At 35.6% G+C, this 27,146-nt stretch overlaps 1 protein-coding gene across 7 annotated transcripts in view; it reads right to left on the bottom strand.

Annotated features, from left to right (window-relative positions):
• The window catches only part of RSRC1 (arginine and serine rich coiled-coil 1), a 159,291-nt gene that overhangs the window by 4,511 nt on the left and 127,634 nt on the right, over positions 1-27,146 (bottom strand). For all 7 annotated transcript variants that reach the window (XM_081330003.1, XM_081330004.1, XM_081330005.1 and 4 more), the window contains one exon: positions 24,315-24,380. In XM_081330003.1, coding sequence (XP_081186129.1) covers positions 24,315-24,380 — 66 coding nt within the window. The remainder of the gene's footprint in view (positions 1-24,314; positions 24,381-27,146) is intronic.

Below are 27,146 nucleotides of genomic sequence, written 5' to 3' on the forward strand. Positions count from 1 at the left end.
CAGTGCTGTTTAGATAATATGCTGGCCTTTCTTTTTAAGTATGTTTGCATATCACAGTTATACTAAAATAAAGCATACATATGCAAGTACTCTTTCTCAAGTATATTCATGCATGTTGATTTTCTGATACCCATGAACCTATCACAATTTGTGTAGGAAGAAATGATACAGTCCATATGCACTCTGTCAAACATTACCAACATTTTATAATATAAATACAATATAGAAATCCATAAATAGATAAAGGCATGACTCAGATATTTGAAGTACTCTAATGCAAGTGACAATCATAATCTGGGGACATGTTCCTCAAGGGAAATAGAATAACAGATTGTTTTCCTGAATTACTTCAACAATATTAACTGCATAAAAACAGACTGGAAGGAAGTTGCATCCATTAGTCTACAATATTGTTGACAAACACATTATTGGTAGATAAAATGACTTCCATATAGTGTTTGTCAGATGTCAGTAGAAAGGATATATATTTCATGCTAAAATTAAAAATAATGGAGTCAGAAAGCTAAGAGGATACAGAAAAAAAATCAATACTAACTCATTGGACAGCAAGTCTTTTCACTCTGGGCAGACTTTAAATATAGAACTATTTATATTGGTGACTGATGTGTTGATGCCATTTTTTCATACATAAATCATTTATTCTAGAAGAATTACAGTTCTTGCTTCTAAATAGGATAAAATAGGAAAATATGAATGTACAAAAAAGATCAGCATAATTTTCTGAAGACTTTGGTAATGCCTTGATCTGAGTCTTTAATTTCAATCACTGTGTTCAAACGACATGGTTTATATATCTGTAGGTCATCACTACTGTACTGTAGATGAAAGCTCTTGAAAGCAGCAGATGGCACTATACAACCAGTCAAATGAAAAAAATGCATTCTACAGGATTAAGGGCTCTTGTTTTTACATAAAAATGCACCTTACTTGCCTTCATGTGATTTGTTTTCATAAACCTAAAAGTCATAACAATGTTTAATGGGCATAGTTTTCAGCTTTTTAATGGCTACTTGGCAGGAATTAGTAATTAAATTAATTTCAAACTGTCAGGGAAGTTGAAAAATAAAAAATATAAGAAGTATAAGGATATGTTTAAAAAAACCAGATATTCTATATGTAACGCAGAACTAAGAAATGTGCATTTTATGAAACACTCTTATTTAGCTGATATTACACAAAATTCTGTACCAGAACATGCTGGTATCATGGGTTTATTAATGAAATGGCATTAATAGCTAATGCCTTAAGCGTTAAAACAAGCGTGACATATAAAGAGATGTGTATGATCCTGATGATACAGCTGAAGCACATAAAGAAAAAGAATTGATATAACAGAAGTGATTTACCGTATGATTTAGACCTTATTCTATTATACTGATAAGGAAATCTGCATTTTAGGCTGAATGGGAACTTGGATCCTCTATAATATACAAGCACTGAAAGGGAAATGATTTTTGACATAAGGCAGGCTCAAATAAATTTGTTAGCACCCTTTTATACTGAAGGCTTTCAGATATAAAGAATACATAGATACATGTAGAGCAGCATCACGTTCCATTATATTGTTTTTGCAATCATAGCATTTGAAGTATTAGTTACACGTATTACACATTTTCTTTCAATTTTAAGTACCAATAAAGGAGAATATTTATAGTTCAGGGTTGAAATGACAGTTCCTTGCTCTCTGAACTTGGTTGTTTTCTTGTAGACATTTCATTACCCAAACTAGGTAGCACTGATGATGTTACCTAGTTTGGGTAATGAAACATCTGCAAGAAAACAGCCAAGCTCAGAGGGCACCAAGAGGACTCACTCTTCTGCATTTCTGTTGAAAATAAAGGAGTCACTGAATTTGTTAACTTTATTCAAACTACAAGCTTATTCAAGGTCACAAAATGATGTGGAAGAAAACCAGGGAATGTAGTACCAGCATGAAAAAGCTACTTTGAGCCTTTGGCCAAAGAGAAATCTTACAGACTTTGGAATGTAAACATGAGAAAGATAAATCATTTTCTTGATCTCCTGTTGCCTTTCGGGAAACACCTATAGACCAAACCAAAACTAGGACATTCAAAGTGGTTGTATAAATCATTTCACTCTCATTGAAAATTGAAAAGGGGGGCACATACTCAACCCAGCACAAACCCACCTGTACACACACTAACAAACCTAGATTTAGGTAAAGAATTGTCCCAGTTAGTGCTGACCTCAGGATGAGCTTTGACATGGCAACTTTTCCCTTATAGTAGTTTATTTATAGAAGGAGCAGTTGAAGTACAAAGACAGAATGAACTCAGCCAAAGCTTTTTGATCTTCTACTTTATAGAACTCTCACTGGCATATCTTGGATTAAAATTTGATTAAGTCATTTATTGCTCTGGAGCATAAATTTCTCCATTTTCTTTTATTAGGAAAATACTTTAGCTAATTTATTAATTTATATTTAAATACAGTTTATATAATGTTATGACTTTAGTTATTATTTAGGTTTGTTGTACACAACCCAGAGTGACATGTTTGTCGGATGGGCAGCAATATAAATAATAAAAACTAAATAAATTAGATAAATGTAATGCTTTCATATATCCATAAAACTTTATAAAGATGTCCTTCAAAAATCATAATATTGTAGGAATCCACATTATGAATCATAATGTCCTTAAAATTGCAGGATGTTTGCTGCATTTCCCCCCCCCCGTCCAAAAAAGCCTTAAGTTTCATAGCACTATGATAAATTTACAACTTCTGCCACTGCTGCTAGGTTTCCATTGTTGAGTTCTTATTGATGCTAATTAAAATTCTACAGAAAGAAAAGCTGCAGATTTCTCAGGAACTTGCCAGTGAATGTTGTCTGCCAGCCATCTCCAAACACTCCATAACCATGTACAACCAGCCTGTCAGGAGAGCTAATGCAGACATAGTGGGGCACATCACGATTGCCATTGTGGCTTATATCAGATAGACTCAGCTGTATTTTTTTCTCAACACACAAAAGCATGATATGTAATTCAATGCTCAATTTACCCTTGTCTCGTAGGAGATTTTCCCCCCACTAATTGATAGAAATTAAGCCATTAATCAAGCCACTAGCCATCATTCAAACCAGAGAAGATGAATACAAACTTTCATCATAACCACCTTCCCCATTTTAGTGTTCATTAGCATTAATTTTTAATGTAATTATGCTATTCTTTTACACTGAGCTCATAAATTACTGCTCTTTTGTTGCTTGCTAGCCTTGTAAAATCCAAGGTAATGCTTTGTGCTCTATTCTTAAAGGCAATTACTAGCTACCTCTATCTTTTATATCTATATAATAAAAAAAAACTTTATATAGTAAGTTCACCTAGCATAGATATGCTTATATATATATAAGATATATAGCATGCACATAAACACAGATTCTACCATTGGTGGTGTCGTGGAAAGGGGTGTTGAATGATCAGGCACTTTTTGATAAAGTTGTGTAGGTATCCATTTTGTTGGATGATGTTGTAAAAACAGTCAGTTTCCTTTTTCTGATGTTCTGGGTTATTGCACTGCATTGGTGCTCATCTGAATAATATTGTTACAGAGTTTGCCTTGCAGAGATGGGATTCTTTCTTTGGTAAGCAGTTAATTAGTGTGAGTTATTTTTTTAGCAAGCTATGAAAAGAATAGCATTACCATACTTCAAAAACCTCTCAGAAACAAAACAACAGATTGTTACAAATACACAACTCTGTTTGTCTGTCCTACATAGTGGCTGTTATGGTCATTACCCTGCAAATAGATGACCTTTTTTCTTGAGCTAGTAGGTATTTTGGTTTACTTAAGATGTTTTGGAGGGCTTTCTTAAGATGTCTTGGAGGGCACAAGACAGGGATGTCCATTATTTCCATTACTATTTATATTAACATTGGAAGTATTGAATAGAAACATTAGACAAGATACAGAAATTAAGGGACTGGAGATAAAATATGAAAAATATAAATTATAAGCATTTGCAGATGACTTGGTTTTTATACTGGAAGATCCATTGGAAACAGGCACTAAACCTCTGGAGAAAATAGAAAAATTTGGAGAAGTGGTAGACCTGACAATAAACAGAGAAAAGACTAAAGTGCTGACAAAGAACTTAACAGAAAAAAAAAAAACAACTAACAAAAAAAACAAATCTTGAAACAGTTAAAAAAGTTAAGTACTTGGGAATTTATCTAACAGCAAGATGTGTAACAGTAAAAGAAGATAACTACGTAAGACTGCTAAAACAAATAAAATTGGATTTGGAAAAGTGGAAAAACCTTCAACTGTCAATGTTGGGGAGAATAGCAACAGTGAAAATGAATATCCTACCAAAAATGCTGTTTTTATTTCAAACGATTCCTGTAAGGCTGGGAAAAGCCTTCTTTGATGAACTGAATATAATAATACTGAAATTTATCTGGCAAGGGAAAAAAGCGCGAATTAAAGTGAAAATGCTACAAGAAGCTACAAGAAGCTAAAGACAGTGATCATGCGGTCACCATTTGCAATCTTCACCAGCTTCCCCATGAGGATGCCAGCAGTGAAAGTTGCAAACTATTGCCACCTACCTACAGGATTCCCTCTCATCTCTGGAGGCTGGCTGAAAGAGCTGCCTCCCAAGAGGAGCTGAAATCCTTTGGCAGGGTGCAGAAACAAAGCTAAAATACTGAAATTTTCGGCTCTGCTCCTGAACCCTGCCAAATGAGTTCCCTTCCATGCATGGAAGGGAGATGAATTCCTTTGACAGCAAAGAGAAGAGATTCAGCCAGATAAGGTAGGGAGTGTGGGGTGAATGTTTCTTTACTTAGAAGCTGAAAATCCTGTTTGAATTTCAGCAGGGAGGATTTTCAGCTCCTGAGCAGAGCCTCCCTGGATTTCCTCTACCTCACTGTGCTTCTTTCCTGAGACTCTGTTTAACAACCTGTACAATCACTTAATGACTGCAATTGGGAATGCCAAGATTGCAGTTGTTGAGCAAAACAGTCATGTGGACAGTCACATGATGTCTTGCTTAACTACTGCTTCATTCAATGAATGAGATACTAGCCCCAATTGTGGTTATGAATTATTGACTCTCTGTACAGTATATATTAGAAAGTTAACTAGCAGCTATCCCAAAAGACAAATAAGCAATGAATGGAAACTAATCAAGGAGAGAACCAACCTAGAAATAAGGAGAAATTTCCTGACAGAACAATTAGTCAGTGGAAATGCTTGCCTTCAGAAGTTGTGGAGGTTTTTAAGAAGAGACTGGACAACCATTTGTCTGAAATGATATAGGATCTTCTGCTTGTGCAGTGGATTAGACTAGAGGACTCCAAGTCCTTTCCAACTTTGTTATTCTGCTAAATATATTTCAGAGTACAATGTTATTTTAATTTTAATCCTGCAGTTGAGTCTATACCCCATGCAGAAAAGATCCTTTGTCAAAAAAAATATCTGCTATTTTCAGTGATAAGCATATTCGCTCTAGGATGGCCTTTTAATAAAGACAGTGTATTTTACAATGAGTTTGGAGTACCTATTTAACTTTCAAATATGTTACATATGTTGCACTTGCCCAGTACAGTGCTGAATTTATAGAAAACAGTTTCTGGCAGAGATCAGCTAATAGGGTTTTTTTAAAAAATTGAATTGATTATTCACTGACAGTAACTCAACTCACTATTGCAAATGCATCAACTATGTAATAAGGAACTATTAAGATTATTGATTTTCTGTATCCAATTGATAGCTAACAGACTAAAGCTGCACAATGATATTTGTATAACTAATACCCCAAAACTAACACTTTTGACATAAAAATCCCAATAGACCAAATGCTGTAAATAAATGAAAGTTTAAAGCCTTACATTCAGAAACTCAAACCCAATATAGAGTTATGATAGATTGTAGCATGCAGTATTCCACACATGTATCTAAAGGAAATAATCTCAATCATAAGTAGGCTTTTTTTTAAAAAAAAAACAACAACAACTTACTAGCTTATTTAAAACCTGAGGAAATGGAGTCTGGAAATGTAAATAGGAAGAAGCTCTATTCTATGAGCCAAACTCCTTAGTATCCAGACCTTTATCTTTATTTTATTAAAAATAATCAGCTTCTAGGAAATTACAAAGGCTTATCTGAGAAATGAATTATTTATTGTTTTTTATAATAATGGCTTACTCTTTGTAAGCCTCCCAGAGTTTGTTGGGGAGATGGGTGCCATATAAATTTAATAAATAAAATAAATAATAAAGTTATGTAAATAAAAAACAAAGAATACCCAAGAATATTGCTGGAAATAAATTGTGTATATTATTCATTTAAATGTGAAAGATGAATTTAAGCCCAGAGTCATTTGCAGCCAGACAGCATCAAATAGAAGGAAAAACAGGCAGGAATAAAACTTACTTATAAAAGTTACTTATTTAAGTACATACATTCTAGGAAAGCTTTTAAGAATAATGTCTCACATATATGTATTTTTCTACATTCTTTCTTGATAGAAAAATGATTTTTCCCTTCTGAATATGATTACCATAAGATTTATTCAATAGAAACCTTAATATTAGGCTTAGAGTTAGACTGCATGCTATATTAGGTAGTAAATAACCTGACAATCAAATTTTTGAGAAGTATATAATCATAAACCTTGATTCAAAAAGTATGTGCAATTTTGTCATTTGAATCAATACACGTTAAATTTCTCATTTGCAATAACAGCTATATTCACAAAAGCTGTTTCCAATGCACTGCTATCCTTTACTTTGTTAACAGTATATAATTAATAACCTTTTCCTTGAGAAATTGAAAAAATGGAATCTGATATTCACGTTATTTTATATTTCAATATATATAGGGAATCAAAAAACTAATAATTTCTTTTTTAATAAAAAAAAGTTGTACCAGAAGGAGCCACTGGAACCCTTGATTTCTTTCTGATTAACAAATTATGCATATTACTAACAGATGGCAAACTAGTTTTTATCCTCAATACAAGTACCGTATTTTCCGGCATATAAGATGACTTTTTAACCCATGAAAATCTTCTCAAAAGTCGGGGGTCGTCTTATACGCCCAGTCATCTTATATGCTGGAAAATACGGTAGTCTTATAGGCGAGTATAGCCCAAACCCTATACCCATATTTTTCAGACCATAAGACGCACTCTTCCCCCCCCCAAAGTAGGGGGGGGGAAACGAGGGTGCGTCTTCTGGTCCGAAGCTGATCCGTATGGCCAGCCCCAACCTCCGCAAGTGGAAAGCAAGGGAGATTGCCAGGAGCACGAATCGGCACATGCTGAGAAACGCCGATTTCGCGCTCCTGCAATCTCCCTTGCTCGGATTCAGCTTCCCTTGCTACAAGAGAAAGCAGGCTGAAACGGAGTGAGGAAAATTGCCAGGAATGCAAATCAGCTGATCTCGCGCTCCTGCAATCTCCCTCATTTCAGCCTGCTTTGTCTTGTACCAAGGGAAGCTGAAACCAAGTGAGGGAGATTGCAGGAGCGTGAGATCAGCTGATTCGCATTCCTGGCAATCTCCCTTGTTCCGTTTCAGCTTGCTTTCTGCAAGAGAAAGCCGGGCCACGGGGCCGCCTCCGCGGGTACTGCTCTAACGTGGAGAGGGAAGGACAAAGAGGGAGGGAAGGAAGAAAGGAAGGAAGGAAAGAAGGAAGGGACAATGGGAGAGAAAGAGAGAGAGAGAGAGAGAGAGAGAGAAATAGAGGGAGAGAAATAGAGGGAGAGAGAGAAAGAGTGAGAGGGAAAGAGAGAGGGAGAGAAAGAAAGGGAGAGAGAGAAAGAGGGAGAGACAAGGAGAAAAAGAGGGAGGGAAATAGAGGAAGAGAGAGAAAGGGAGAATTAGAGAGAAAGAGAAAAATAGAGAGGGAAAGAAAGAGGGAGAGAGAGAGAGAAGGAGAAAGAAAGGGAGGGAAATAGAGGGGGAGAGAGAAAGAGGGAGAAATAGAGGGAAAGAGAAAAATAGAGAGGGAGAGAAAGAGGGAGAAAGAGAGAGAAAGAAAGGGAGGGAAATAGAGGGAGAGAGAGAAAGAGGGAGAGGGAAAGAGAGGGAGAGAAAGAAAGGGAGAGAGAAAGAGGGAGAGAGAGACAAGGAGAAAAAGAGGGAGGGAAATAGAGGGAGAGAGAGAAAGGGAGAAATGAGGGAAAGAAAAATAGAGAGGGAAAGAAAGAGGGAAAGAGGAGGAGAAAGAAAGGGAGGGAAATAGAGGGGGATAGAGAAAGAGGGAGAAATAGAAAGAGAAAAATAGAGAGGGAGAGAAAGAGGGAGAGAGAGAAAGAGAAAGAAAGGGAGGGAAATAGAGGGAGAGAGAGAAAGAGGGAGAGGGAAAGAGAGAGGGAAAGAAAGAGGGAGAGAGAGAGGAGGAGAAAGAAAGGGAGGGAAATAGAGGGGGAGAGAGAAAGAGGGAGAAATAGAGGGAAAGAGAAAAATAGAGAGGGAGAGAAAGAGGGAGAGAGAGACAAGGAGAAAGAAAGAGGGAAATAGAGGGAGAGAGAAAGAGGGAGAAATAGAGGGAAAGAGAAAAATAGGGAAAGAGGGAGAGGGAGAGAAAGGGAGAGAGAGAGAAAGAAGGAGAGAGAGGAGAGAAAGAAAGAGGGAGGGGGAGAGAGGGAGAGAAAGAGAAGGAGAGAGAGAAATTAAATTAGTAACATGATTGTTAAGTGAATCTGGTTTCCCCACTAATTTTGCTTGTCAGAAGGTTGCCAAAGGCAACAATGTGACCATCATAAATATGAATTGATTGCCAAGCATCCGAATGTAAATCACATGACCCTGGGGATGCTGCAATGGTCATAAGTGTGAAAAATGGTCATAAGTCACTTTTTTCAGCAGTCGTAACTTTGAACGGTCACTAAATGAATCATTGTAAGCCGAGGACTACCGTACTTTATCTTTTTTTTTCCTTTTTGGGGGGGTCAAGTTTTTGACACCTTGCTGGGCGACTGGTGGTACTTGGACATTGCCTTGTCCTAAAAGTGGTACAATGGATGAAAAGGTTGAAAAGCCCTGTTTTAGTATACCGGTACTATTTGGTTCAGAATATTTTTTTTCTTGTTTTCCTGCTCTAAAAACTGGGTGAGTCTTATAGTCAGGTGCGTCTTATGGTTTGAAAAATACAGTAATTTAACAGGAAAAGTAGGGGGTCATCTTATACGCCCAGTCGTCTTATACGCCGGAAAATACGGTAATGAAGAATTTTCTTTTGATTACTTTATGATTTTATCTTTATTATGTCTTCTTGTGCTGTAGTAGCATTTTGCATTAAACGTAAAGGTAAAGGTTCCCCCGCACATGTGTGCTAGTCGTTTCCAACTCTAGGGGCCGGTACTCATCTCAGAGCCAGTGCTTGTCCGAGGACGTCTCTGTGGTCATGTGGCCGGCATGACCAAAGGCACACGGAATGCTGTTATCTTGCCACTGTAGTGGTCCCTATTTTACTACTTGCATTTTTTACGTGCTTTCGAACTGCTACGTTGGCAGAAACTGGGATGAGTAACAGGCGCTCACTCTGTTATGTGGCACTCGGGATTCAACATGCCAAACTGCCGACCATTTGATCAACAAGCTCAGCATCCTAACCCACTGAGCCACCGCGACTCATTTTTGCATTAGATTGTATTAAATTCTACTAGTGTGTAAATGTAATAAAACTATTCATTCTCTAAAATACACTGCAAAAGAACAATGGTTAAATTGGTAAGTGGGTTCTATTTAATAATGGGATATACAAGCAGTATACTGCATGCCCTTGACCTTTTCTGATCAATAGGGCCCAATATTAAAGACACATCTCATTTTTATAACTGCTAAACTGAAAACGGCATTTATGAAATAGCAGAGATTTTGTAATAAACTGCCATTCTGGTTTTATTTATTCTATTAAAAATGATCTTCAGTTTCACATTATTATTACACAAACAGCAATACCTTTCTTCATGTGATCCAAGAATCCCAACTATGGTACTGTTTAGATATGATTTAGTTACTCATGTTCAGCTTACAGAACATGAGACAGTGCCATTGACAAGTGGACAGTCGTCAGCCATAATGATGAACAATCTGCTGTTGTCCTACATTGTCCTTTAAAACCCTACTTGGTCAGGAAGCTGAACAGAGGGAATATTAGGAAGAGGCTGACTCCTTCCTAACCTTCTGAGATATAAGAGGGAAGGAAAGAAAAACACAACCAGATTTACAGCATACTGTTAACATAGCCCACAATATCTCAATAAAACATACAGTAGTCCTTGTTTTAAGGAGTCTCATCTGAACAAGCTCAAAACTAATAATACTTGAAAGAGCATGAAATAGTAGGATCTACTTGGGTGTAGACCCACTGTTTGGGTTTACTTGGCAGTAGCCACTTGTTAAATTCCAAGATAATATTTAATATTCTCCTTGTTAAATTTTTAAATGCATCGTAGCATTTGTCTATTTTGATTTGCATCTAGTTAAAAGTGATGCTGAGGCTTTTAAGTTGCTGGATTTTTAATTTATTTTATATTTCTATATGTTTTATACTACAGTTTTTGTGAAATTGGCTGTTTTATGCTGGTTTGAACTGTATATATTTTTAAAGTTTGCCTTGGAAAAATTATTTGAAAACTGAATGAATGGTTTTGATGATTAAAATTTAAATCTGTATTGAAGACAAATATTCTCTTATTAGGAGGTACAAAAGTACCCTGCTATGTTTATGTTTATTGGACTTATATACCGCCCTTCTCCCGTAGGACTCAGGGCGGTTCACAAGGAATTTAAAATAACAATACACATTACAAAAGTTAAGAACAATTAAAATTAAATTTAGTCCTTGAATAAAATAAGAGCTATAAGCTCTAAGCTCTTTCTAGTATTTTCTTAAATTTAATTTAAAATTAAACTATTTGGCTTTACTTTATCAGCTTTTGCAATAGCTACATATAGTTTTAGTCTTAATTATTATTGGCTGATAATTTTATCTATACTTCTCCATGTAAGAAAAGATCATACAATACAAAAAAGAGAGAAAGAAATGGAAAAGAATAAACTTTGACATTGTTTAAACCATCTAAGCTATAAAAATAATCATTTAAGAAGAGTAATAATAGTGTAAATACTAATTTTAAAAATCAATGATTTTTACAATAATGAAACTGAGTAAATTATACTTGTTTTTGTTATGTTACTTGTATGATATAAACATATTGTTAAATCTCTTGTATCATATTAATTTCTGTTATAAAATCATGGTAAAAGATATACATAACAATAACATATATACCACACATTACAAATTCTCTATTGTTTGGAAATTCAACACCAGGAACTTATGTCAGGCTAATAAAACAACATTTACTCTCCAGGATCATGAAGTACATATATAGTTGGAGATGCTTAGGTATGGCTTGAACCTTGGCAAATAATTAATTGAATATATATACAGAATACATAAATCCTACAGTTTATATAAGGAGTTTTATGTACATCTAACTTATACCCTTTCTTACAAGACATTCTGCTGAATGTTTTTTGTTATTAAAAATGCAATCTTACTTTATTCAAAATGAAGGCATTTTAGTTATTAGTATTTACAATAGTTTACAATTAATTCTCATTAATAAAGCAATAACTAAACCATGCAGAATCAAAATTCAAATGGAGTTTTTTCAGTATATACACTCTAGTATGATAACGGCCATAGTTAGAGTTCAGGTCACCGTCATAACAATGACCTTTAATAAAACTAACTGAACATATTTGGCAATACCTAATGAACTTATGGGCATTTAAATATACCGTACTTTCTTAACATTAGGTACAGCACTCTAAGATATTATAGCTATCTGGGCCATGACCTCGTACACTAGAACTCTGCTGTATCATATTATCTTGCTCAGTCTATTAAATTAGGAAACAATGTGAACTTTAACTACTCAATGTAAAATAAAATGACACCTAACCTTACTAAAACTGGCACCCTATTATAAAGGAATATCATTTTTTAATAAAAAAAATATTCCCAAAATACATGGCAGTGAAAATATCAGGTAGAACAAATAAGGAAATGACTATAGGTAAATTAAGTCTCATGTCTGTTTTGAGTAAGACACTTAACTAAGTACCGCAGTATAACTGACCGTATATATAATTAAGACTTGTCAATATTCCTTTTTTGGGACATAATGTTAAGATGACCTTAAATAGGCAGCAGTTTAGAAATTGTATGTGTCAAATAAAGACATTTCTAACTGCTGCACATAAATAACATGAATTCTTTAAGCAAGCATCTCTATCTGATTAAAAGTTATTCAATATAAATGAATGCTGCATTTGAAAGATGGAAACTCTTTAAACCTTCGTTTGGAACTTTCGAAGAAATGTGCCCTTTCTAGGCAAAAGGAAAATGATTCTGGTGAAAATAAAAGATTACTTCATTTTCAACAATGACCTTTATCTTATAAAATTGCAGGAAATAATTAATATAAAAGTCAGAATCCTCAATTCACTTTACACTCCTGACTCACAGTGTCTCTCTCTCTCTCTTTCATTCTCTCTCTCTCTCCCTCTTTACAAATGCGTGCATGAGCACATGAGCACACACACGCACACAAACACACACAGAGATGTTCGTTTTGCTATATACATGCCCAGTACAAGTAAAATTAATAGCTTTTATTGGCATGGTTTATGCACTCAACTTATATCCTAAATTTATTACTGTGCTGAAAAAAGAAGAAAGCTCTATTTTTAATCAGCTATATTTTTTCCAAAATATTTTGATTAAATAATAAACCACTGAAATAAAAAGCATTAAAATTAACTAATAATTACTGTAAATAATCAGAATAACAAAGTATATTCAGTGGATATGATAGGTATCTACTAAGTAGCATAGGTACTAAATAACATTCTCTTTCTATCATATATAATTGCTTTATCTGAAAACTGCACTAAAATCTTATTTCATTTTTTTGTCATATACCTTCCTTAACAGATTGTTGGAATGTTGTAGGCATAATATAGCTGGAAATTCAGTAAACATCTGACAAAGTACCCCATGACATTCTGAGTAGCAAACTAGTTAAGCAGGAGATGGATGTCATGATAATTAAGTGGATACATATTTGGATCAAAAATCATAATGAACGTTCATCAATGCTTCCTCAACAATTTAAAGAGAGTTATTCTAGGTTTGTGCAAGTATCAGTTCTTTTTATCAGGGTTTTGGATGAAAAGTCAAACTGGTTTGTAGCTGATGCAAAATCGGTTGGGATAGCTAGTGCAGAGAGAAATAAAAAATCAAAACCATCTAGATAATTTTGTGAAAAGGTCTGAAAGCAACATAATTAAATTTAAGAGAGAGAAGTTTAAAGTTCCTGAGTTAGGAAACAAAACTCAAATTCATTAGTACAGGGCAGAGGCTACCTCACTTGGTAACCCATTGGAGATAAGGTAGTTCTTCAGTGGAGAAAAGAGAATTAAATGGCTTTGAAGAAGTAGCAGTACTCCTCAAAGATCAGAGTCTTAGTTTGGGAGTGCTTCTTTGTCTAATTATGTTATCTGAGGTACCAGGGTTGGGGGAGAGAACATTTCTAATTTAGCAAACAAATTGCTTTTACTCATCTACAGAGATAGTTTAGCATTCCTTATACAATAACGTTATGGATTGATTATTGTAACAAGTCATGTAAAACTGCCCTGGAAGACTATTCAGAAATGTAGCACTCAAAATTTTAATTAGGTGACTCGGTGGGAAGATAGCTTGCCAGTTTTAAGAGATCTATACCAATTGCCAATATATTTCCACATACAATTCAAGGAGATAGTTTTAAAGTTCTTCACAGCAACATGAAACTCAATTACCATAAGAACACCTGAATAATAGTTTCTCAGATTGCCACCACTATATTAGTGAGGTATTTTTCATTGGTGGTACTCAATTGATGGGATTAATTGCTCATCCAAGTCCCATCAACATTTTATGCATTATGCAAGAGATTACACACACACACACACACACACACACACACACACACACACTAAGTCATCTTCAAATTATGCTCACTTCTGATGACTAGAGACATGTCCTATAGTTTTCTTGATATCAGTACAGAAGTGTTTTGTCGCTGCTTTCTTATAGCATATTTCTCTGCATCCAGGTCTATCTAACAACCTTGGTATTCTAATGGGTCTCCAATCCAAATGACTAGGCCTAGTCTTATTCACTATCTAAGCAGTGATAGTTGCTAAGAAGGTATATACATTATACTGAATGAACCGTGTTTTAAATATTGTATAGTCAAAATTATTTTTGAAATTACAACAAATCTGAATTGTTCAACTGAATTGTTTATAGTAGGTTGATTACAAGTTTTCTTGTAAATTCTTGTGCAGAACTATTCTGGGATATGTTTTTCTAAAATATAATTTTAGTAATAAGTGCTATAGAAAGCCTTAGTAAGTATTAGTCCATAACAGAGTATCTCATGGTCTGAGGCACATTTCTGCCTTTAGTGAAGTAGCATTATTGTTCTGGTAAGTGATATATAAAAGGCATGAATGATTGATTGAAAAGAAGTATTTATGATTTCCTGAAATTAAATTTAGGAATTATGGATGATGTAATTTCCTGGCATTAAAACAAACTTACTCATGCCATAAGGCGCTTCTTTTCCACTTGGAGATTTAGCACTTCATACCATTGAAGAAAAATCAATGTCGTTTACAAAGTCTAAAGATTTTCCATTCAGGTCTTGACTTTATAGGTGGCAAGATTGATAGGAGGAGTATTTAAAGCTGAAATCTAGATGAATGATTTTGTATTCTTTTATAGCACCTCTCAGCTGACACTTAAACAATTTAAGTCTAGGCATTATTGCAGTCTCTCCTCCTGGATAATGTACAGTGTCAGAAAAAGATCTTATTTCAGATACCACCTGTTTTAGTAGTAAACCTGAGAGAGCTTGTCCACAATGCAGGTTATAGGATTACCCATTTTTGACATAAGTATTATGTTTATTTTAAAGTCAGGAAACCAGCATTATACAACTAATATCTGGAATGTTTGAAAATCTATCAGAATCGCCTATTTGATTTCCCATTGCACAAAATTTGTGCACAAAATAATTATTCTTTCATTTAGGTTTTTTTCTATAAGTTTTTAGTTACATTTAAAGAAAAAAACTAAATGAAAGAATAATTATTCTTTTTAAGATCAAATTATTTTGGTCTTTATTTTCATATTAGATCCATTCATCTAAATCTGTATGCATAGAAAATTAGATGTCAGGAAGAAGGCTATGCTAGAACCTTTCTTCTTGGTAACTACAAAAATCTTTGCCATATACATAAATACATAATATTTATGTATTATGAATGAGATTACTTATAAACCCTAACTTGCACTTTGAAATTCAAGACAAATTAAACTCCAGTTCTTATTTGTAAAGTGGACCTAAAATTATTCTACTTAATGAAGAACTAGAAGAAAATAATAAAATACTAACTTCATGAATACTGATAATTACTAGAAACACGTTTCAGATAAAAGACAAATACATTACATATTATGTTTATATTAATATTCAATAATTATATTAATTATATTAATATTCAAGTTTATATAGTAAACATTATTTTTATTTCAAGTGTGAAATAATAATATTAGTTCCTACCTGAAAATTACTGTCTCTTCTGAGGAACAATTTAGTTAATTCATCCTCATTGCGCATACTCAGATGGGTTCTATTTCTAAGGTTATACAATACAATGCTCTCTAACTATGTGCTATGTGATTTTTTCATATAAATGGAACAAATTAAGCCACCTTCATATATATTCAATCATACTTGTAGCCTTGATTTCTTCCCCTAATTTACGGCCAAGAGACCATATTATTCACTTCAGAGGTTGACCTCTGAATATTAGATTTTGCCCTGATACAAGATTTTGCTCTTGTACTAAACTGAGGGGAGACATTTACTCACCCCTGCCTTTTCACAGAAAAATCAACTTTAAATTTGCCATGATGAAAAATCAATAAAGCAATAATTGCTTGACTTATCACTGTGTGGAGAAACAATTTGGGAAGTGAAGCTCAGCATCCAGTTTTCAGTGAAACGAGGGGAATTTCAGGATCATTAAGCTAAGAAAGGGAAAGGTCTCTGAGCAATAATTAAATTTACTCATGCTGATTTTCTGACAAATTTATTTCTCCAGTGTATATAAAATATTTTACAGCTTACTAACTAGCAAAACTAATCAATTCAACATTGGGCCAACACGTATGAAAAACAAAAATGCAAGTTCAAAATTAAAGCATCAAGGAACATGTTTAAGTATTATTTTATTAAATTTAAAAGAATAGGTCATTTATTTATATTTGATATTTGAGATGATTTTAACAAATGTCTTTACTCTATATACCAATTTCTTATATAACTTTGACATACCTATTCATTCCAGGTACCAAAAGAGAAGTGTGAGATATTTGAATTACCTTCTAGTTCAACTGAATTTTTTCATGGTCAATTCAGTTTTAATCAAGATATCATTTGATTGCATTATGAAGCATACATTAAAAACAACTACTTATTTATATCATAATAGTAATCCAAAATACTTAATCTGAATAAAAAAAATTGTTTCCCTCAGTAGTATTTATATCATACCTTACTTATATTACTGCTAGCATGACTGCATACTTTGAATATGACTAACTTGGTCTGAGGTTTTATTTTTTTAAAAAATAATCAGGACTGCCAATAAAACCATCATAAAATCTGACACTTATCACATAAATAAGAGTTTAATGCATTTTTTCAGTTAGATATAAAGTAAAATAATTTGTATCGTTGAAATTCTTTTGGAAAAATATTGCATTTTTATTTCATGCAGCAAATTAAAATAGGGTCAGTGAAAATGAAAATACAATTATTCTATCAATACCTTACTTATATTACTGCTAGCATGACTGCATACTTTGAATATGACTAACTTGGTCTGAGGTTTTATTTTTTTAAAAAATAATCAGGACTGCCAATAAAACCATCATAAAATCTGACACTTATCACATAAATAAGAGTTTAATGCATTTTTTCAGTTAGATATAAAGTAAAATAATTTGTATCGTTGAAATTCTTTTGGAAAAATATTGCATTTTTATTTCATGCAGCAAATTAAAATAGGGTCAGTGAAAATGAAAATACAATTATTCTATCAAACGTATATTAGAGCTGCTACAAAATAGCAACATACTGTACAAAAAAAGAAGAAAGGAGAATGAGAATCCTTCTGCTGACTAGACAGGCTATGGTAATTAAAACATTTTAAATAGCACAACCTCCAAGTCTCTAATCTGTAACTTAGGTCAGTTCTCTATAGATTCTAATTTGTCCTCCATTTGTAATCATGACAAGAAAATGCACCATATGTAACAACAGACCAGCGGGAGGGTCTATAGGTAGCTTGAAAGTAAAATAATTCAATTTTTGAGCAGATTAAATGTAACATTTTACATCTAATCACATACCTGATTTGACATAAAATTACAATAAAAGTAACATTAAATCAATGGTATCAAGAGGCAGATGAAAGAAATACCTGTGTTCACAAAATTCAAAACAATGTGCTTATTTATAACTCAGCTTTTGCTTAGCACACTAAAAAAGCAAAAGCTTTTAGTTCCCCATACATGTCTGAAATATATTTCTTTCAAAATTTAAGATTAGGAAAACTTTATTATATCTATTTTTAAATGAACTGCCTCAAGTCAGGAGAGGAGATTAGTAATTTTAATTATTAAAAAATTGGTTGTTTTATGTTGGATTCAGTAACCATATAAACCTTTAAATAAAGAATCTTTATTTCTTTGGTTTCTAATTTTTTTAGAACTAAAACAACATAGACATTTCATATTTTCCTGAGTTTTATTTTAACACCTTAATAAAAGCTGATATCAGGTTATTGTATCTAATTTCTTTTCCCCAGGTTTATAGGTAAAAATCATATCTAAGCTGTTTTGAGTTTAAACTAAATTTAAATTATTCAAATTAATTACACCAAAAACTGAAATTTGATAGTGATAGTGTATCATTGAGTATAGTAAGCATAAATACATACAAAATCTATCATGCATTTCTATTGTGCACACAACCAAGTTAAACCAAACTGAGGCCTTATATATTTATTTGTTGGTTTGAAAAAGAGGATGAACACTGATTACAATTTTTAAAACTTTAAAAACAGCAAAGGTGGATAAAATTTTTCTACTTTCTCCCATACACAAGTATATTCCTGTCTGGCCAAGATACCACACAACTGAACAACAAAGAGTAGTAATGGGCATCGCCTACTTAATGATCTTCTTGCTTTACTAAGAATAACCAGACATGAACTTATTACTTACAGCCCATTTAAAAATGCTGCAAAACCCTATAAGTTTTTATGCATACCCATACTTTTACTTCTGCTTTCAAAGCTCATTGACTCATTCATTTGGAACCTGCTTTCATATCATTGCCCCAAGATGCCCTGACCTCAGTAACTTATGCCTCACCAGTCAATATCCTCTACTTGAGACTGCCCTTGGAGTTCATGTAGCTCAAGTAGTATAACATTATATCTATATTAAAGTTGCTGCATTGCAGGTCAATAGTCTTCTGGGTCTAATTCCACAGGGAAAAAAATCCCTTCTCATCCTATGGGTGGTTTGTGTTTTTCTCAATCTCGGATCTTCTATAGAGGCCTAGGATAGTTTGAGGATTCTGAATAATATCTTAACTATTCCTAGCACTGTACTCTTCTGGACAGAGAGCTCTGATATTGTTCCTGGAGTGTGGTCCTCAATGGAACTTCATCTACATGGAGGGAAGTGTGTAGTGGGCTCTGTTCTGGGCTCAGTGCTCTTCAACATCTTCATCAATAATTTGGATAAGGGGATAGATGGGGAATTCATCAAATTTGTAGACAACACCAAGCTGGCAGGAATAGCCAACAGTCCAGAAGATAGTCTTAAGATACAGAAGGATCGGGAACGACTTGAACGTTGGGCACTATCTAACAAAATGAAATTCAATGGTAAAAAAAGTAAGGTTCTACATTTAGGCAAGAAAAACCAAATGCAGAGGTACAGTATAGGTATTATCTTGCTCAATAGTAGTAACTGTGAGAAGGATCTCGGAGTCCTAGTGGACAATCATTTAAATATGAGCCAGCAGTGTGCTGTAGCTGCCAAAAAAGCCAACACAGTGCTAGGCTGCATTAACAGAGGGATAGAATCAAGATCACGTGAAGTGTTAATACCACTTTATAACGACTTGGTAAGGCCATACTTGGAATACTGCATACAGTTTTGGACACCATGATGTAAAAAAGATGTTGAGACTCTAGAAAAAGTACAGAGAAGAGCAACAAAGATGATTAGGGGACTGGAGGCTAAAACATATAAGAAATGGTTGCTCGAATTGGTTTTGTCTAGTTTAATGAAGAGAAGGATTAGGGGTGGCATGATAACAGTGTTCCAATATCTCAGGAGTTGCCACAAAGAAGAGGGACTCAAGCTATTCTCCAAAGCACCTGAAGGCAGGACAAGAAGCAATGGATGGAAAGTAATCAAAGACAGAAGCAACCTAAAACTAAGGAGAAATTTCCTGACAGTTAGAACAATTAATTAGTGGAACAATCTGCCTCCAGAAGTTTGTAAATGTCGCAACACTGGAAGTTTTTAAGAAGAGACTGGACAGCCATTTGTCTGAAATGGTATAGGGTTTCCTGCCTGAGCAGGGGGCTAGACTACATGACATCCAAGGTCCCTTTCACCACCACTATCATCATCATCATCATCATCATCATTATTATCATCATCATCATCATCATCATCATGATCATCATCATCTTTTGGAGCCACTCTACCAGCTTAGGAATCACAGCCCCAAGTGCTCCTGCTCCTCCTGAGAGTACTTTGGCCTTTACTTTCCACATCCTCTCCAGTTTCTCCTTCAGCCCTTGGTACTTCTCCAGCTTCTCATACTCCTTCCTAATGTTGCTGTCTCTTGGCACCGCAACAGTTATCACTACTATCACTGTCTTCTGGTCCGTGTCTACTACCATTATGTCTAGTTGATTAGCCAATACCTACCTGTTCATCTGGAAACCCCACAGGATTTTAATCATTATCCTCCACAACCTTCTATGGAGTCTCCCATCTGGACTCGGGAAGGTCTAGCCCATACACTTGCAGAAGTTCTTGTACATAATGCCAGCTATTTGATGTGCCATTCAGTCTATGCTGTTGGACTGTCTTTGAAGGCTCTTTGCATAGTCCCATCTAGTGTGGTAGACCCCTACTTCTATGGTACTTATGCTTAGTACCTGTACTTGTGCTGCTGTGTCTCAGTGCTGTCTATAGTGCAGCCCTTTGCAGTCACTGGTAGATTTCCCAATTAGCTATCTGTCAATGCTACATTCTGAAGGCTCTTCAAGACCTGTTTGGTGGTACTTGGATACTGCTGTGTTCCTTGTTTTCTCCTTATGGTTCCCATGTGACTGTGGAATACCAATGTACTTGTAACTCATCAGTATATCTGATATGTAATTCCACTCCATCAGTCTTAACTACCTTTCCTCTCTTGATTGCTATTCACATACTTTTCCAGTCTGTATGACATTCCAATGTCCTCACTGTAGATATATGTCAGGTAGATCAGTGAGTCAATTTTCCCCATGGCAATCACTGCAACCTATTCTTTCAGGTTTCCCAACAGTGCATTAATTGTCAGTGTAGCTAAGGTCATCTATCTTGCTGCAGTTTGCCCTCTTCTCTTTCCTTTGTCCTCTTCTCTTTTCTTCCTCTTTTTCCAACATTAAAGCCTTCTCCAGAGATACACCCGAATATTAACTAGCATTTAATTTAGCACTTCAGTAATCATATTTTACTAATTCTCTATTGCTAACATCTTGTTTCTTTTAAACTCTCTTTTATTCACTTTTTGGTATCTTACGGACTCTACTTAACATCTATGTACTTAAACTTTATACACTTTATGCTTTTATTTTACCTCTTCTTTGGTTTTTAATTTCCGTGGTCCTTTACAATTTTATATTTGTATAAAACATTGGTCTATGATCATAATAAACTTGAAGTGTCCTTATTTGTTTTGTGGTTATCTTTTATTTTTGATATTAATTTGGATTTATTTGTTTTTCTTTTTGTTCAATGTGGTATACCACGTAGTCCTTTGGAATTGGGATAGTTTACAAAGACTGTAAAATAAGTAATATATAAATATTAATTTTTATTTGCTATATAGATATCTATGATTTCCTTCCTGTAAAGATTATTACGCATTTCAGATACATGGCCTTCTAAAATAGTGTACAGTAACACATATTAACTGCTAACTGTATGATTATAATAATCAGATTTGGTTTCTGTCTATGTGTCTTGCATTTAGTTTAGGATATGGGTAAAAAAGGAGGTTCTGACATGGGTCAGTAATTGGACTGGTGACAGGGTAAAAGACTTATATTATTTGAGGTATAATATTTATTGAGTAATGTTTTTAAATAATATTTTTACAGTTTTCTTTGATGAAATACTTCTTTATTGTTTGCAATATTTTAGCAGGCGTGTTAAAAGTAGTATTCAAATATAACAGATAATAAATTATATTATTCACATGCTATATTACAGCTTTTTCTAGATTTCCAGGTGGTGACAGGTCAACAAACATGCTTCCATAATTATGGATAATGAACAACTGTACCTGTGCCTGCATCAATCAGATCAAAGGATAGTTATTTGTTTTTTGATTATAGTATTTTTAACAGTTGAAATATATTCTGATGTAATCAGAAGCCAAGCTAATAACCGATGCATAATACTATGGATCTCTTGAAATAATTGGTTTTTATTATTAAACTGATAGTCCATCAGATGAAATTTAAGATATTGATTCTTTAAAGCTCTAAATGACCTTGCTCTAAGTTCTCCTGGCATACAATTGTTTCCAATGACAGTCAATAGAAGAATCTTTCTTCAAAAAGTCCTGATTCATACTGAACAAATGGAAGAAAGTGTTCTTCTGTATCATTCCCCAAGTTACAGAATGTTCTCTCTTCAGATTTAGACTCGCCTCATCCCCTCACTTTCAAGGAGACCTCAAGTTCACAAAAATCTTTGAAATGATTGAATCAATTTTTATGCATACATTTTTAACTGGATTTTAACAGTTTGTTTATTTATTACATTTATTGGCCATCCATCTTAGAAATCATGTGTACGTATAGTCAGTGCTTTTTTTGTAAAAGAAAAAGGTGCCGGAACTCACACGTCATACAACCTGCCTTGCCTACCCTACAAGGTTCCATCTAAAAAAGGTGCCGGAACTCCGTTCTGAGCGTTCTATGAGGAAAAAAAGCCCTGCGTATAGTGTTGTAATAATGATAAGAAATGGTAAAAATGAAATAAACAGAAATACTGGAAAATAGGAAACAGAAAGTACTTAGAAATAAATTCTCAAAATTAATGGACTATTAAAATTAGTAGTTTTATATCTTCATGGGTTTTTTTTCTTTTTTCTTTTCATTTTCTTTTCATTTTTTTACTTTAATTTGTACAGTATAGATTTTAATTTTAATGTTAATATATTTGCTACAATTATTGTTAATAATATATATATATATATATATATATATATATATATATATATATATATATATATATATATATATATATATATATATATATATATATATATATATATATATATATATATATGCTTTTAACATTTAATAAAAAATAATTAGAAAACAGAATGAATAAAGAATGGAACCAATATAAAAGACAGTGAAATTTCATTAGAAACTGTTTTGAGCATTGAATGGCATTCATTAGTCCCTTCCTAACTGTAAACCTGTTGTAAATTGTCCTTGAAAAGAAGGTATGCTATTGAAAATTGAAATCAACAGCAGTTAATACATTAAAAGGAGCTTACATTGAAGAAGTCTTCACTGGGAAAATTTACATATCAAATAATAAAAGCAAGATGATTTGCATAAAAAAGGTCCTCAGCCAATTTATGTTAACGACCACAAAAATTTCAGACAGATACAAATAGAAGCTTTTAAAGAGTATTTGCAGACATAAATAGTCATAAATATTTTTATGGATTAAAAGAAATACAAAGTGCAACATATTTTTACTGATCCATACCTAAAAAACTATTGGTCCACAAAGAAGCCATTGAAAAAGGGGTTTTAATTTGTTCATAAATTACTTGATCTTAAAAATAAATACTGATATATACAGTATCTATGACATTTCAAAGCATATGTTTCGTATGGTTGTTCAAAAGTAACTAAACCGGGAAAACAGTCATTAAAATGGCAATTGTTATTCCAACTGAGCAAATGTACAGTAATGAGATTTGAACCAAGACAGATAGATTCACATGTAGACTAATGGGAATCCATCTGTGCATGGATCCATGTTCAATGAAAATATCAACTCAGCGAATCCATGCTTAAAAATGAGCATGACTCCCATATCAGAATTATTAGAAACAGAAACAGAAAATACTGTCATTATAGCAATATTTTTACTGCAATTTTTAACATAAAAGGTAAAGGTAAAGGTTCCCCCGCACATGCATGCTAGTCGTTTCCGACTCTAGGGGCCGGTGCTCATCTCCGTTTCAAAGCCGAAGAGCCAGCGCTTGTCCGAGGACGTCTCCGTGGTCATGTGGCCGGCATGACTAGACGCCAAAGGCGCACGGAACGCTGTTACCTTCCCACCGTAGTGGTCCCTATTTTTCTACTTGCATTTTTACGTGCTTTCGAACTGCTAGGTTGGCAGAAGCTGGGACGAGTAACAGGCGCTCACTCTGTTACGCGGCACTCGGGATTCGACCCGCCAAACTGCCGACCTTCCGATCGACAAGCTCAGCATCCTAACCCACTGAGCCACCGCGTCCCTTACAATTTTTAACATAAACATACTTAAAATACACGCCTACAGTTCTGGTCACCATATCTGCAAAAAGGATACTGTAGAGCTTTCCAAGTCAAATAAAGCCTTTACATCATATGATGAGAGACATAATTTCTTCATACAAGATGTATTTCCCCCCGTCTTATTATATAGAATGTAGGATCATACAAACTGATTGATAGGAGGCTTAGAATAGTACTTAATATAAAATTGCTACATGTTAATTCCAACATCCAATGTAAAATCCCTCTAAAAATCACAAATAGAAACTGCTTCTTAATATTCAAACACCAGAGAAAACACACATACATTACCTTCTTTTTTCTTCTTTGCTTCTTCTTCGCTTCTCTCTTTTGCTTTTAATGCTTCATCAGCTTTAGCTAAAAATAATGTATTGACATGGCGATTAGTTCTATAATAAACAGATCTGGAAAATGTAATATACTTAGAAACATCAGTCATTTGCATCTCTGATGGAATGACCTGGACACCCCTTTTTAAAACTTATATAAACTTAAAATAACATTGCTATAAAGAATCCCAGAAACCACATGAAATTTTATTATTATTTTTTTGTTGTAAATGACTCTTCTTAAATGTGAATTCCTATTCACAATGTCTTTCCCAAGGACATTCTTCCAAAAGCATCTGCCTTTGGGACTAAAAGAAAATGCAATTCGAGAATGACTCTTCACAGAAAGAGCAAAACCTAATCCTTTCAAACAATTCTGAACCTTCCAAAATGTAACAATAAGAAACAGGAAAAAGGAAAAGTGCTGGATACCAAGAAAACTCGCTTCCACAGCTTGTAAATCCCTGAAGAAGTTTATTTGATCTGTTCCACTGTTGATTTAATTGATGAACAATGTTTTTAGGTTAATGGGACATCAAATCCCCCAATCTTTGTTATTTTGTCTAAACAAAATATCTTTCCTATTCTTATATCTGTGTAATAGTATTCTTTCTTGAAAAAGAAACAGCTTCAGAAAAATATAGCACCCAAGCCATTTTAAAAGACATAACCAGAGTTCAGCAAATAATCTGTCTGCACTGAGCCATTCTGGGACTATTTCAGACTAAGTCCCCATTTCCAGAGCATTATTGTCTAGCACAGGGGTAGGCAACCTTGGCTCTTTTATTTATTTATTTATTTATTTGTTTTTATAAACCGCCCTTCTCCCGAGGGACTCGGGGCGGTGTACAGAGTAAGATGGGCAACAAAACGAAACAGTATTGAGAACAATAATCAGAACAAAACAAACTGGGACCCCAATTAGAGCTATCAGAGCTATCAGGCCAGGCCGGACTGCTGGAATAAGTAAGTCTTTAAGTCGCGCCGGAAGGTGCGGAGGTCGGGGGCCATCCGGATTTCAGTTGGTAAGCAGTTCCAGAGGGCTGGCGCACCCACTGAGAATGCCCTCCCCCTGGGCGCCACAAGCCGACATTCCTTGAGCGGTGGCACCCTGAGGAGGCCCTCTCTGTGGGAGCGCACAGGGCGGTGGGGTGTTGACATTGGCAGAAGGTGCTCCCGTAGGTAGTCCGGACCCATGCCATGTAGGGCTTTGTATGTCATTGTTAGCACCTTGAACTTCACACGGAAGGCAACCGGAAGCCAGTGCAGGGCACGGAGGAGAGGTGTGATATGGGAGTATCGGGAGGCTCCCAAAAGTGTCCGTGCCGCTGCACTTTGCACCAGTTGAAGCTTCCGAGTGGATCTCAAGGGCAGCCCCATGTAGAGAGCGTTACAGTAGTCTAGGCGAGAGGTCACAAGGGCATGGGTGACTGTACGTAAGGCATCCAGGTCCAGATAAGGCCGTAGTTGGCGCACCAGTCGAACCCGGGATAAGGCCCCCTTGGTCACAGCTCCTATGTGATCTTCCAGGGAGAGCTGTGAGTCTAGGAGGACACCCAGGTTGCGGGCCCTATCAGCAGGGGGTAGTAACTTGTCCCCGATGTTAAGGGATGGGATGCTCTGAGTATCCTGGCTTGCCGGTACGTACAGCCATTCAGTCTTGTCCGGGTTCAGTTGAAGCCTGTTCCTCCCCATCCATTCCCGGACCGCTTTCAGGCAGCGGGACATCACGTCGAGGGCATCACTGATTTTGTTTGGAGTTGAGATGAAAAGCTGGGTGTCATCAGCATACTGATGGTACCCTACTCCAAAGCTGCGAATGATCTCACCCAGCGGTTTCATGTAGATGTTGAACAGGAGAGGCGAGAGGACCGACCCCTGAGGGACTCCGCAAACGAGAGGCCTCGGGGTCGACCTCTGTCCCCCTGCCAGCACCGACTGCGAGCGACCTTGGAGAAAGGAGGAGAACCAACGCAGAACCGTGCCTCCCACTCCCAGTCCCCTGAGGCGTCGCAGCAAGATACCATGGTCGATGGTATCGAAAGCCGCCGAAAGGTCTAATAAGACTAGGACAGAGGAATGGCCCCTGTCCCGGGCTCTCCAGAGATCATTCATCAGAGCGACCAATGCCGTCTCCGTGCTGTAGCCCGGCCTGAAACCCGATTGGTACGGGTCTAGATAAACCGCTTCATCCAGGACCTGAGGAAGTTGGTGCGCCACCACGCTCTCAACAACCTTCGCAAGGAAGCGAAGATTGGAGACTGGACGAAAGTTATTCAATGAGGATGGGTCCAAGGTGGGCTTCTTGAGGAGAGGTCTCACCACCGCCTCCTTCAAGGCAGTGGGGAAGTGACCCTCACTCAGAGAAGCAGAGATGACCGCCAGGAACCAGCCTCGTGTCCCTTCTCGAGCTGCATAAGCCAGCCAGGAAGGGCACGGGTCCAGTAAGCATGTGGAGGAGCTCAACCTCCTCATAATCCTGTCCACTTCCTTAGGAGTCACAGGATCAAATTCCTCCCAGATGACGTCAACAAGACTGTCCATGTCTTGTTCTTCCAACTCAGCCCAGTTGGAGTCCAGGCCGGTTCGAATCCGAGCAATTTTATCCAGCAGATATTGACCGAATTCCTCGGCTCGACCCTGCAAGGGTTCCTCCCTCACCTCTTGGTTCATTAGGGAGCGAGTCACCCTGAACAAGGCAGCCGGGCGATTATCTGCGGACGCGATGAGGGTGGAAAAGTAGTTGGATTTTGCCACCCTTATCGCAGCGAGATAAGACCTGGTGAGGATTCTT

Source organism: Vipera berus (assembly GCF_964194415.1).
Source record: "Vipera berus genome assembly, chromosome: 5".
Classification (NCBI taxonomy): Eukaryota; Metazoa; Chordata; class Lepidosauria; order Squamata; family Viperidae; genus Vipera; species Vipera berus.